This window comes from Magnolia sinica, chromosome 2, assembly GCF_029962835.1.
Source record: "Magnolia sinica isolate HGM2019 chromosome 2, MsV1, whole genome shotgun sequence".
Classification (NCBI taxonomy): Eukaryota; Viridiplantae; Streptophyta; class Magnoliopsida; order Magnoliales; family Magnoliaceae; genus Magnolia; species Magnolia sinica.
In genome coordinates, this window is record NC_080574.1 from 136,630,352 (window position 1) to 136,643,167 (window position 12,816).

At 40.1% G+C, this 12,816-nt stretch overlaps 1 protein-coding gene across 7 annotated transcripts in view; it reads right to left on the bottom strand.

Annotated features, from left to right (window-relative positions):
- LOC131237824 (serine/threonine-protein kinase ATM) overlaps positions 1 to 12,816 on the bottom strand; it is a 158,265-nt gene that overhangs the window by 123,043 nt on the left and 22,406 nt on the right. For all 7 annotated transcript variants that reach the window (XR_009167429.1, XR_009167430.1, XM_058235830.1 and 4 more), the window contains 4 exons: positions 9,334 to 9,375; positions 8,956 to 9,026; positions 5,176 to 5,224; positions 3,377 to 3,448 (listed from right to left, as the gene is read on the bottom strand). Coding sequence is in view for 5 of the 7 variants with exons in the window: in XM_058235830.1 (XP_058091813.1) it covers positions 3,377 to 3,448; positions 5,176 to 5,224; positions 8,956 to 9,026; positions 9,334 to 9,375 (234 nt within the window). In the remaining 2 variants the exon portion in view is untranslated. The remainder of the gene's footprint in view (positions 1 to 3,376; positions 3,449 to 5,175; positions 5,225 to 8,955; positions 9,027 to 9,333; positions 9,376 to 12,816) is intronic.

The window sequence follows — 12,816 nt, forward strand, 5'->3', positions numbered from 1 at the left end:
GATATATGTGCATTAGTTAAAAAGAAAGAATATATGGAGCCTGTGAACATCCCAGGGGATTTGAAACCAGTGTTGCAGGAGTTCAAGGCGATTGTGCTAGATGAACTCCCTAATAAATTGCCTCTCATACAAGATATACAAGACCACATTGATCCCGTCTCAATTATAAGTCTACCTAATTGCCCACATTATCAAAAGGAATGTAAGATCTTGAAGACAGAAGTGAAGGAACTGATCGATATTAGTCAAGGAAAGCATAAGTGCATGTATTGTGTCAACTCAAGAGCCTAATGCCAAGTACAAGAAAAGGGTTAATAAACATCGGCATCAAAAGTTATCTCAGAATCATAAACCAAGTCCCTTGAGTAACTCGAGGACGACTTTTTTCCAAGTAGAGGGGTCTGATGCAGAACATGTCACAGATACATTCCTAGCATGGTTGGACCAAAAGAAGGTGGACCGTAAATTGATCATAACTTTTGATCCGGGTATCATTACGGTGCACCAGACGGAGTATCATAAACCGAAGCAGCACGAGAACTCGAGGACGAGTTCTTTTGAAGTGGAAGGGACTGATGTAGAGCAAGTCCTGGACACTTTCATGTCCAAGATGGACCAGATAAGGCCCGATCAGAGGCAGAAGTCATCAAGACTGTCAGAACCTTAAAACAGGCATATCTCAGGAATGAGTTACTCGACATACCATATATGATTTTGGGGTAGGACGAGCTACTTTAGCCAACCAATCCGGCATAGCCGGGTTGCCCAAGCCGAATTTTCGAGATTTCATCCTATCGACAGCCAAATTCCATGTTTAGTTCCGTTTTTACTATAAATAGTAAGTTTTAGTTTGATTATAAGTTTCTAACTCTTCATCTGTTGGGCTTTAGGAGTTGTGTCCAACACGAAAAGTGCTTAGAATAATTAGGAGAATAACGTGGTTAAGCCACATAGGACACTTACTATAAAAGTAAATTTATTATTTATAGTAAGTTACGAATTTTAGGGAGTTTTAGTTATAGTTTGCTTCTGATTTCTCTCCTATTGCTTGGTATCCCTGTTTAAAGGGTTGTGAACTCATTTATTTCAATCAATCAATCAATTACGAATTTCTTTAGAATTTTATTTCTATTTTTATTGCTTTTTCCTCGTGGATTCGAGAAGTCTCTGTGAGGAGTCCGGAGAAGCTCCGTGGATTCGAAGTAGTTATCCTCGAGGAAGACGGTGATCGACCTCATCACGTTCATCCCTGCATCAATGTCCTCATCAACAGACCTCTTTCCAATTCAGCAAATGAGATTTCCTCTTGCAGGTGCCTACTTGCCAAAGGAAATCCCTTCTCAGCTTATCAATGCATGCAAGAACCACCTTAGGGCATCAAAACAAGGACAAAGTATAGACGGACAGCTTTAGGGCATCAATTAAGCAAGTTGCTCCTCTAAGGAGAAAGGTTTCTGTCCATTCTCTCAACCACCTTATCCCAAAGAAGAACTGCAGGCTTACCGAGGCAGAGGAGGAAGACCAAGATAAGAAGATGGGAAGGACCCAACCCGACATATATATATATATATATATCAGCTAACAGGGAGACCTCCTGAGAGACATGAATACCAAGGATTTCACTCTTAGCCAGTTTAATATTTAACCCAGACACATCCTCAAACCATCTGATAGTGATCCTCATATTAGCCATTATAGACTCCTCGGCCTCACAGAACAAAATGTTGTCATCGGCAAACTAGAGGTGACTGATCAATTGAGGAAAATTATCAACCTCAAAACCCTTTAATAGACCCTCGGCTTGACCTCTAGGCAACATTTTGCTTAGGGCTTCGAAGACCACCACAAAAGGAAGGGGGAGAGAGGATCTCCCTAACAAAGGCCCTGAGAGGCTTTAAAGAAACAAAACGAAGAACCATTAATAAAGACAAACAACCTTGCAAAGGAAACACAACAATGAATCCAATGTCCCCGCTTAGCTCCAAAATTCAGCCGAACCAACATATAATCCAAAAAGAACCAATCAATGTGATCATAAGCTTTTTCAAGGTCCAATTTGCAAATCACACCCTACCTAGCCGCCTTCTGGAATGCGTCCAAACATTTATAGGTGCAATTAGAGTACTATCAAGAATCTACCACCCTTAAATGAAGGCGCTCTGAAAGGGAAAAAAAAAAAAACTTAGGAAGCACCACCCTTAGCCTTTGACTCAAGATTTTAGCAATTATTTTATAAGGATTGCCGAGAGGACTGATGGGTCTAAAATTTTTCAAGCAATCTGTACCGTCCAGCTTTAGGATGAGGGCCAAAAGGTAGCAACCTAACTCAACGAAATGCGACCAAAGGCCAAAAAAATTCTCAATGAAAGCGAAAAGATCCAGCTTAACCAAGTCCCAGAAGGTCTAGAAAAGGGCCAAAGGAAAAACCATCCAGCCCTCGGGCTTTTTCCCTCCCCAAATCCCACACTACCTCCTTAATCTCCTCCAACCGGATAGGCAACTCAAGCTTCGCAGCCTCCTCCGAAGAGATAAAAGTCGAAGGCTAAGATTGTCAAGATTCGGCCTCTTCCGACCCTCATCCGATAGTAAGTCTTAATAATACTAGACAGTGGATTCATAGATGGGACCTTTGTCAACGAGCCTTTTTCCCATTAACAACGAGTGAGGAGATACAATTGGCCCAAGCTCTAGAGCTAGCAATCCCATGGAAATTTTTTATATTTTTGTCACCATCTATGAGTTAGACAGCCGATGGATGCTAGCGCTATTTGATCCCCTCCTCTTTCATGCATATTGCTACAAAACAATACTAATAAAAGAAGAATCTTGAATTTGTAACAAGTTTTAATTGAATAAGATCAAAAGTAACTAGAGCAAAATATAAATCTTTTACATCAATTATATTTGTTAAAGCTTGAGAAACATGGGTCGTACAGCCGTAATACCCACCTAATGGATATAGATGTAGGCCACACAGTTGTACGGCCTACCTAGCACCTCTTCTTGTCTATTTTTTAGTTAAATTGGAATACTCCTGGTTAGGAATTAAGAGAAATTTTTACTTTTGTGACTTAAGGGTGTTTCTGTCTTTTTTACTTGCTTATTATTAATATAAATAGGAGGAGAAGGGTTGTCCTGCCCAACAGTCCTATTTTCCTTTCTTTTCACAACTCTCTCTTTACTCTTTTATTTCTTCTTTCTTCTACTTCTAGTATACAAATCCGCACTATTAAAAGTTCAAGGAAAAATATTGCTTTTTACCATTCGACCCTAGATTTAATTTCGATAAGAATCAGTGTATCCTTGATTGGAAAAGAAAATAGACATGTAAGTTATTTCAAGAAATGATCTTCCAGATAGGGTTGGAGCAACAAACCTTCAAGTTAAACAGTCCAAAAATTGCCCTTAGAAGAGTTTGTCTGAGATGAAAAACATCACGAAGGTCACCCTGCACAAATATAACGAATAATGAGCAATTAAAGAACAACAAACATATATCACTTGCAATTTTTCCTCATGTATTTAAGTTGACGGCTCTAAAAGGGCAAGGCAAAGGCCCAAAAGGGCATGGGTGGAGGTAGCAAGAGAAGACTTGATGACCAATGGTTTAACAGAAGTTATGGCCCTTGATAGTGGAGTGGCGAACAAGATTCATGTAGCTGACGCCAATTAATTGGGATAAGGCTTAGACGACGACGACGATGATGATGAATTTTTCCTCATATACATGAAATATTCATATATAAAATCCAGGAGTTCAGAAGAAAAAAAAAAATCCAATAAACTGAAGACAGCACTAGAAATCATGCAGTGAGTGGTATTTGAGTCATAGCATCCAGGCAGCATAGTGATTGTCCTCTCAGTATCCTCTTTTTCCTGGGCTGACTTTAGCTGCTAGGGACTGTGATATTCCTATCTCTCAGTGCTTTTCTATCTTGGAAATCGAATGGTTTAGGCACCTCCATGTCAAAGGAAGTGTAATGAAGATGAAATTGAGTATATGGTGAATCTGCCTGATCTTTTACAATGCTGGATCCTTCCCCTGGTGTTAGGAGTGGATAGGTGTAGAAAATTGGAAGGCCAGTGATATTTTCTATCAAATCTTTCTACAAGGTTTTATCAGCTCATTCTCCTTACAGGGGAGTGATGCTGACTGGACGCATAAGGTCATATCAAGCCCCACCAAGAGCTGTCTGATTCGGTTGGCTAGTTGCAAGATATGAAGTTTTAACAAATGATCAACTTAGGAATAGCTAAATGATCATTCCCAATGCTTGCATTATGTGCCTTATGGATGCAGAGTCGGTGATTCGGTAGGCTAGTTGCAAGAAATAAAGTTTTAACAAATTATCAACTTAGGAATAGGCAAATGATCATTCCCAATGCTTGCATTATGTGCCTTATGGATGCAGAGTCGGTGAATCATTTATTCATTCATTGTGATTTCTCAAGGGATTTCAGGGAGATGATACTAAGACTCGTTTGGATACCCTGGGTGATGCCTCATTCAACTGGCTCCTTGTTTATAGCTTGTCACCAGGGGTGTCGTGGGCCAAAAGAGGAAGGTCCTGGGGAGATTATCTTCTAGCAGGCTCGAGGTCGATTTGGGAGGAACGGAACAATAGATCCTTTCAGAATTGAACTAGTAGCCTAAATGATGTATTCAAGAAGGAAAATTCAAAAGTGATGCAATGGGTTAAACCCACAAAGTCATTTGATTGTCCTTTTCTTGGTTTCTCAATCCTTTCTGAACCGCACTCTTTATGCTTTGGGAGATAATTTCTCATCATTCCCCTTCTCTCCTTTTCTTACGAAAATCATCATTATCTTTCAACAAAAAGCGGCCAGGCACTATACCAACATATAAGTGTAAGAATGCCAAAAGAATAATTTCATGAGATAGAAAAAACATGCTTGGTTAAAGCAATCCTGCTGGTAATCAGTTTGGAAGTCGCTCCAATAAAGAAAAAGCAAGGACCTTAATGTTGGTCTCCTGAAAATGCAGAAGTCCAAACCAAAATACAGAGATAGGTGATAGACAAATATTTACACTGCATGAAATGACAAGTAAATGACCAATAGAAGAAAAAATGGAGCTTGACTAACTTTCTGTAGGGAGAGAAATTTTCAATTAAGTTGAAAAAAGAAGGAAAAGATACCCACTAAAGAGCATACCTGACAACCTTTCCATGAGAAATAGCAAGCAATGAAGTATAAAGCAGGCCTGGAGGGAGTCCACAATCATCCAATTAGACAGCACAAAGATAATGACAAGAAGATATTGAACATTGACTAAACTATAAATTGAGTGGCAAATGTCCTATAAAGACATCGCTTAGTATTTTGGAAAATAAAACTAATTTATGATGAAATAACCAGTTATTTTGTGTCAGTAAAATAGAAAGGCTAGTGTTCACTCAAGCAAAAAGTCAACACTAAAGTGATAAATAAACAACTGAAAGTTAATCACTAATTTATATGTATTGCTAACTTGATGACTGGCGGGCCTAAGATGCACGCACTAAAGGGATTGTGTGATGAACACCCTAGATCTTACACAAACATGCCATATTGTGACATGTGGTGCATTTGTGTTCCACACTCGCAAACCCAGCAGTTTCTGTAAACAAAATTTGTTAGCACAGTAAGAGAGGGGTAATGCTAAGTGCACTCCACTGAGTACCAATCGTCTCTCACATGTGGAAAGTTAGAACATCTAAGATATTCAAGACTCTTATCATATGGACCCACCTCTCAGATTCCTTTCCCACTGAACGGGACAGACTGATCATAATGTGGACCACACACTAGAAAATAAATGGACTGTTAAAAGAAATTGACAAACAACCCAAACTCGACATAAAGATGTGGTCCATATGATAACCAGATCAACCCGATTTTTGACACAAGGGCATCTAGTCATAGTGACCACCTAATGAATGGCTTAGAGATTAACAAGTGCACTCCCTCAAATTCACTTACAGAAAGGACACATGAACGGTGAAGTGGTTGGAGCAGTGCTCTGCAGACTCTAGATTTGAGTAGAGAGGAGCAAGAGCACCCATTACAAAACACACACATCCACAAAATCTCATACATCCATTTTACACAATCTCCAGAAGATGCCAAGGACTGCAAGCTTTTTCAAAATACCATCTAATTGATTATTCAATCGAACCAACAGAGTAGAAATCAACTTGGAGAATATTGTTCACACAAAAGTGACAGCTAACCTCTATGTGCTTCGTTCTTTCATGAAAAAACCAGATTACAGACAACGATGCATCTTGATCATTGCGATGCAGCAGAGTTGTAGTGACGCAAAAACCCAATGTTTTTAATAAGAGAACAGGGCCATACTTTCTCACATGTAGCACGAGCTGTTGAACGATACTCCACCTCAACAAAAGAACAGACCACGACATTTTGCTTCTTATTCTTCCAAGACATTAGATTGCCCATAACAAACACACAGTATCCACTTGCTTACTTCCAGTCACTAGAGCGAGCCCAATCGACATCACAATGCCCACTAAGATTCAAATGCCCGTAATTGGAACATAGTGATCAATTTCCTGGTATTGCCTTCAAATAGCAAAGAATCTAATAAACAACCTTAAGATGATGAGAACACGGCGAGTCCTTGATTTGACTTGTTACAGTGATAGCATAAGTGATGTTTGGATGAGTTATCCTCAAGCAAATGAGCTTTCCCACTAGATGAAGATACATGTTCCGATCAAGAAAACTCTTGACCCTTGTCGTGAAGGCGATGATTGGCTTTAATAGGAAAATCTAAATGCCGCACAACTAGCATAACAGTACCAAAAGAAGGTCAAGAACATATTTCCTCTAGGAAATGAAAATGCCTTTGTTTGACCAAGCAACCTCAATCCAAGGAAATATTTCAAAGGACCCAAGTTCTTAATATCAAACATACTATCTACATATCATTATTGCCCGTGAGGACGAACATAGACTATGAGGATAGTCATAAAGCCACTACTGCACCTTATAAACATAGAATAATCAGAAGAGCTCATAGGTTGCTTTCTTCAATTTACACACCTTCCCTTTCTTCCCCAGTGGGTGAAAATCAGGAAGCAAAGAAACATATACTTCTTAAGGCTCTTTATGAAGAAATGCATTATTAACATCTAGTGGCGAAGAGGCTGATTATGAAATGCAACCACTAAAAGGAGAACCCTTACTGAATCATATATTTGCTATAGGAGTGGATGTTTCCTAATAGTCCATTATTGGACATGGGCTTGTGGGCAATCACTATTGGGTGGGTCCCACACAAGTTACCCTCCATATCCCTCTGTTTACTTCCTTTTTTAGAATTAAAAATGAATTTTGAATTCAAAGTTGAATTTCAAATTCAACGAAGGATTCAATCTGGAAAAGGGAGAGATCAAAAAAGATGGGATAATCCCTACCTCTTCCAAACTCTCATGATCCCTCCCTTATAAAATGGGAGGCACTCCCTCGTAAAATACACACAACCAAGAGGGATTCTAGATAGAAAATAGGAAGGAAATTAATAGTGTTCTATTTATCCATTAGGCCCACCTCTGAACGATCTAAGCCATTGATCGTAATCCAAGGACCATCTTAACTATAGAATCAAAGGGGTGACAAGATTCTCTCTACTTCCATAGTAGTTAGGCAGAACTCTAGACATAGCACCTCATCCCGGGCGAATTGTACTTTGCCCTGGTAATGGTCAGTGCCTTCTATAGAGGATGGCTGCCATCCATCTTTAGCTTTGTGCAAAGGTTCCAAGATCGTGTAGACCATTAGATCCAGCGGGCTCACCCATCCGGGCCATTACCAAAGGTATCTAGGTCGTTCATCAGTTGTATCAGAGAGGTGACAAGATTCTCTCTACTCCCTTGGTGGTTAGGCAGACCTTTAGACATAGCACCTCGTCCTGAGCAAATCGTACTCCACCCTCGACAATGGTTTGTGTCTTCTATAGCATCTTCGGCTGTATGCGAAGGTTCCAAAATCATGTAGACCGTCAGATCCTGTGGGCCCACCCATCCAATTCGTTCATCGGTGGTATCAAAGAGACTATGACGGATCTCCGACTTGTGTGTCTACGATCGAGGTGAGTGCCGACCCTTTTCCCAAATTTAATTACTAAATGCCCTTTTCCCAAATTTCATATGTCAATCGTTAGTGTGAATTTTCTGATCAAAACCAAATCATTAAGTCGTCATCTTGCACAAGCAACCATGGCCACAAATCATATGAGAAAATTAAAAAGAAAATTAAAATTGATTGAATAAAAAAAGGAAGAAAATGGGAAAGAAAAGAAGGAATTTAGGGGGAAATAGAGAAAGAAGAGGGCTATCAGGCAATCATAACAGCATCGGTCGTTGACGCCACCATAAACAATAATAACAGCAGCAACATCCCAGTGCCGGACTACTACAATGGTCGCCTCCTCCGCCAAAGGCCCAACCCCCGCCCTTCTCTCCCTCTCTTTCCACCCTATTCTTCTTTCTTCCCTACCACCAACAACTGCGACAACAATGGCTGCAGTCGCTGCTGCCAACAACAATTGCTTGCATAACTTCACCTAAAATGTCCAGATAAGGTGGACATAGCTTGGGAAGTTCTTTTGTTTTTCTTTTCTTTTTTTAAAGGCCATAGCATGGGAAGTTCTTAGTAAGATATCGAGAGAGGCATGATCAGAACCAGACGTTCTTTGAGGAGGTTAAAAAAAAAAGGAATACTCCATCATAGCCAAATTGAGCAAGTCAAGCACTTTATATGGTTAAAAGGCTACTCAAAAGCCACAAGCACCAAACAATGCAGTCAAGAATGGAGATGAAATCAAAAGTTACAAAACTAGAAGCCTGAAACAAAACCACACACATATAACCATAAATACCATCCACTTGAAAGAAATGACATTGATAAAAAAAAGAACAGGAAACATACATGGATGTCATATGCTTAAACATTCGGAGGTCCCAAACATCTTGAGGCACAATGGGCACATTAATTAGGTCCTGAAAGAAGGAGAGAGTAAAACTTTTACCATCTGAAATGACCACGAAAGTGAAATATGTTAATCATATTAAAGGAAAATGTTCAACTTTATGAGAAATGGGGAATGAAGACGCAGCTAGTAAGATTATAACTAAGGCATGTCAACTGCTGGTTGGAAACTACTTCTAACCCGCACTATGCCATTGAGAATTTCAGGAAGGGTTCCCCTCTACGACAAGGTAAGGCCCTAAAGAAATTGCAGGGGGAAAAAAAAAGGAGTGAAAAAAAAAGGTGCTATCCAGAGGAATAGAGGTTTTACTCAATTACATTTGAAATAATACACCCAAGGAGCATTAATGATGCATCAGCCTGCAGGGAAGTAAACACAAGGTGCAACATTAGGTCATCGGTTTAAACTACAAAACCAACCAAAAACTAGGATGATGAAACAAGTAGCCTTAAAAAACATGAAACAGGTGGGGAAAAAAAAAAGATCCCACATAACTAGATACAAGGAGAATACCATTCTAACATCGATGTAGCAGTAGAATCCCAAGCAAGGTACAGCAGAACCCAATAACAATCATGCATGATGGTCTATACAAGTACGTCAATAGCATAAGTTATGATAATATCAGTCACAAACTCAAATGAGAATCTTCATCCACTGTCTCCTGTTAGATTGTATTAGTCAGACGATACTGCCAATGAGAATTGACATCAGTATTTAGGGACAGAAGGAATCATAAATACAAACAAGGCTGGAGAAAATAGATACTTCTGCAAGATTAGGATATCGAAAGTGAAAGAAGCTTTGAGAAAGATGAAAACAAGAAAGGCCCTAGAACCATATGATATATACCGATAGAGGTTTGGAAGTGCGCAGGAGAAATTGGTTTATTTTGGCTAACAAAGTTGTTCAACAAGAACGTAAGATCGAAGAAAATGCCAAACAAATGGAGGAGAAGTATTGTAGTACCTATTTACAAGAATAAAGGAGAGTTGCACTAACTATCATGGTTAAACTTATGACTTGTACTATGGAACTTTGGGATAGAGTGATTGACCAATGATAAAAGGCATAAGAGTATGAGACCAATGAATCAGAAAATCAGTTTGGATTTATTCCAGGAAGGACAACCATTGAGTTTGTTTTCCTAAGCTGATGGAGAAATGTAGGGAGAGGAGGATCTCGACACAGTCTTTATTGACTCAAAACAATAGGGTCCCTAGAGAGCGAGTATGGTGGGTGTTGGGAAAGAAAGGGATCTTAAGAGGATATATTGACGTGATTAAGGAAATGTACAAGGGATGTGAGGACCACTAGTGGAGAGATTGACTTTCCAATAATTGCGGGCTGACACTAGGGACCAGCATTACGCCCCAGTGTTTTCAGCGGCACTAGTAGCATACTCTAAATAGCATAGTGTAGCTAAAACGCTACATAGTGTATGTAAATAGCGCAATTCCCAGGTAGCATACAGTATACAGTATGCAAAGTATGCTCTAGGTAGCGTGGTGTGCAGCGTAGGTAGCATACACTACAGAGAAAAGCATAGAATTCTTAGGTTGTTGTATTTTTGTTCCCTATTGGTTCAGCGCCTTTTTTTAAATGATGGTGACTCATCCTCGCAACACGTGACAACACAATAAATCAATCAAGACCATCCAAAATGTGGGTCCTATTGTGGATGGAGCTCTGTAATCACACCCATCAGACAATTGTAACCATCTGTACAGGGGCCTCCAAGTGTACAGTTCAAGAGTCATTACCATTTTAAAGGATGTAAAACGTCATTCTTGGTCGTCCATTCTTTGCTACATCAAATGCGATCATTAATTGTAGGAATGGAATCATGAATTTATCTTTCAGAAATATGACATTGGAGCTCAATATCTTTTTCAACATGAGCAAACGGTCAAAGGATGTCGACGATATCCACGACATTAACTTGATAGATTCTCTCGTGGAAGTTAAAGCACTTTTGACTCTATACTCGGACCCTCTAGAGACGTGCTTGGTCCACTCCCCTGATTTAGATGATGACACAATTAGGGAGCAGGATGTCATGCTTGATGCTGCGCCGATACTTGAAGTTAACGGGTGGAGGCTACAATTTGAGAAATTGCCCCAAACCGATGTAGTGCCGCTACCGTCTAGCCTCAAAGCAGCGAAGCTTGACCTAAAACCTTTGCCCGTTGATCTTAAATATGTCTACTTAGGTCAAGATGAGATATACCCGGTGGTGATTTCTACCCACCTTGAGAAAGAACAAGAGAGTATGCTTATTTCTACTCTCATTGAGCATAAAGGAGCCCTTAGATGGTCGATTGCGGATCTCAAGAGAATTGATCCTTTGATTTTTATTCACTGCATTCATCTTGAGGATAATGCAAAAACCTCCGGGCAACCATAACGTCGATTAAATCCAAACATGAAGTGGTTAAGGCTGAGGTACTTAAGTTGTTGGATGTGGGTATCATATACCTTATATCCGACAGTCAATGGGTGAGTCCAACTCAAGTAGTTCCTAAGAAGTCTGAAATCACCATCGTAGCTAATGCCGACAATGAACTCGTGCCAACTAGAGTCACTACTGGTTGGAGAATGTGCATTGAACTTTTCTCTATAGTCGTTGTCCATTGTTTTCGCCTACTATCCTACTCGTACAATCCACCATGGTTGATCCAACCATCATATGGTCCCACCATGATACAATGGAGGGTGACTGTCCACTGTTTTCCATAGTGTGGCCCACCTGATCATTAGATAGACCAAATTATGTGGCATCTAATCATCACAGTTGAGCTCTTGTTACATTGTATGAGACCCGCCTAGCCTTCGTTCTTATGCACTTTCTTTTGTTATTGGGGGTAGATTTGTCATTGTGTTGGTTTGGGACATGATGGGTATCTTTGCTTTTGTTATTAAGGGTACTTTTGTCTCTTTTTATTTACTGATATATGTATATATATATATATATAGAGAGAGAGAGAGAGAAAAGATCACCTGTGCGCATATAACCCTTTGCACACCACAATACCAGCCATTGGATTAAGAAAACAAAGATTAAAAACGGAGATTCGGGACTTTCCCGAAAGTCCAGCTTTGCGGCGAGAGAGACTCTCTTGCACGCATGTGATATTTGCTCTCTCTGACTCTCTCTCCAACACTCGTGCATGGTGTGTTGATGTCACCAAGTTATGTCGGCCCAACATGATGTATGTGTTGTATCCAGACTGTCCATCCATTTTGTAAGATCAATTTTAGGTCATGGGCTCCAAAATGAGGCAAATCCAAAGCTCAAGTGGACCACACCATAGAAAGCAATGGGGACAATGATGCCTACTGTTGAAACCTTCCCAAGACCCATCGTGATACTTATTTACCATCCAACATGTTCATAAGGTCATACAAACTTGGACGAAGGGAAAACACAAATATCAACTTGATCCAAAACTTTTGTGTGCCCCATGAAGCTTTCAATGGTAGGCGTTCAATTGCCACTGCTTTCTGTGGTATGGTCCACTTGAGCTTTGGAGTTGCCTCATTTTTGGGCCCATGCCCTAAAATAATCTCACAAAATGGATGGACGGTGTGGGGGTCCCACAGAACACAATGGCGTCAACACGACACCAAGGTCGGTAGTGTGTGGCACACCACGAAGATTGCTTCTCCCAAACTCAGTTTGGCTAGTTATCCTACCAGTAGCCATGTGGCTACTGGTCTGGTCGGTGCTCTATGGGCCCCACCATGATGTATGTGTTTTATCCATGTCGTCCATCCATTTTCCAAAATCATTTTAGGGC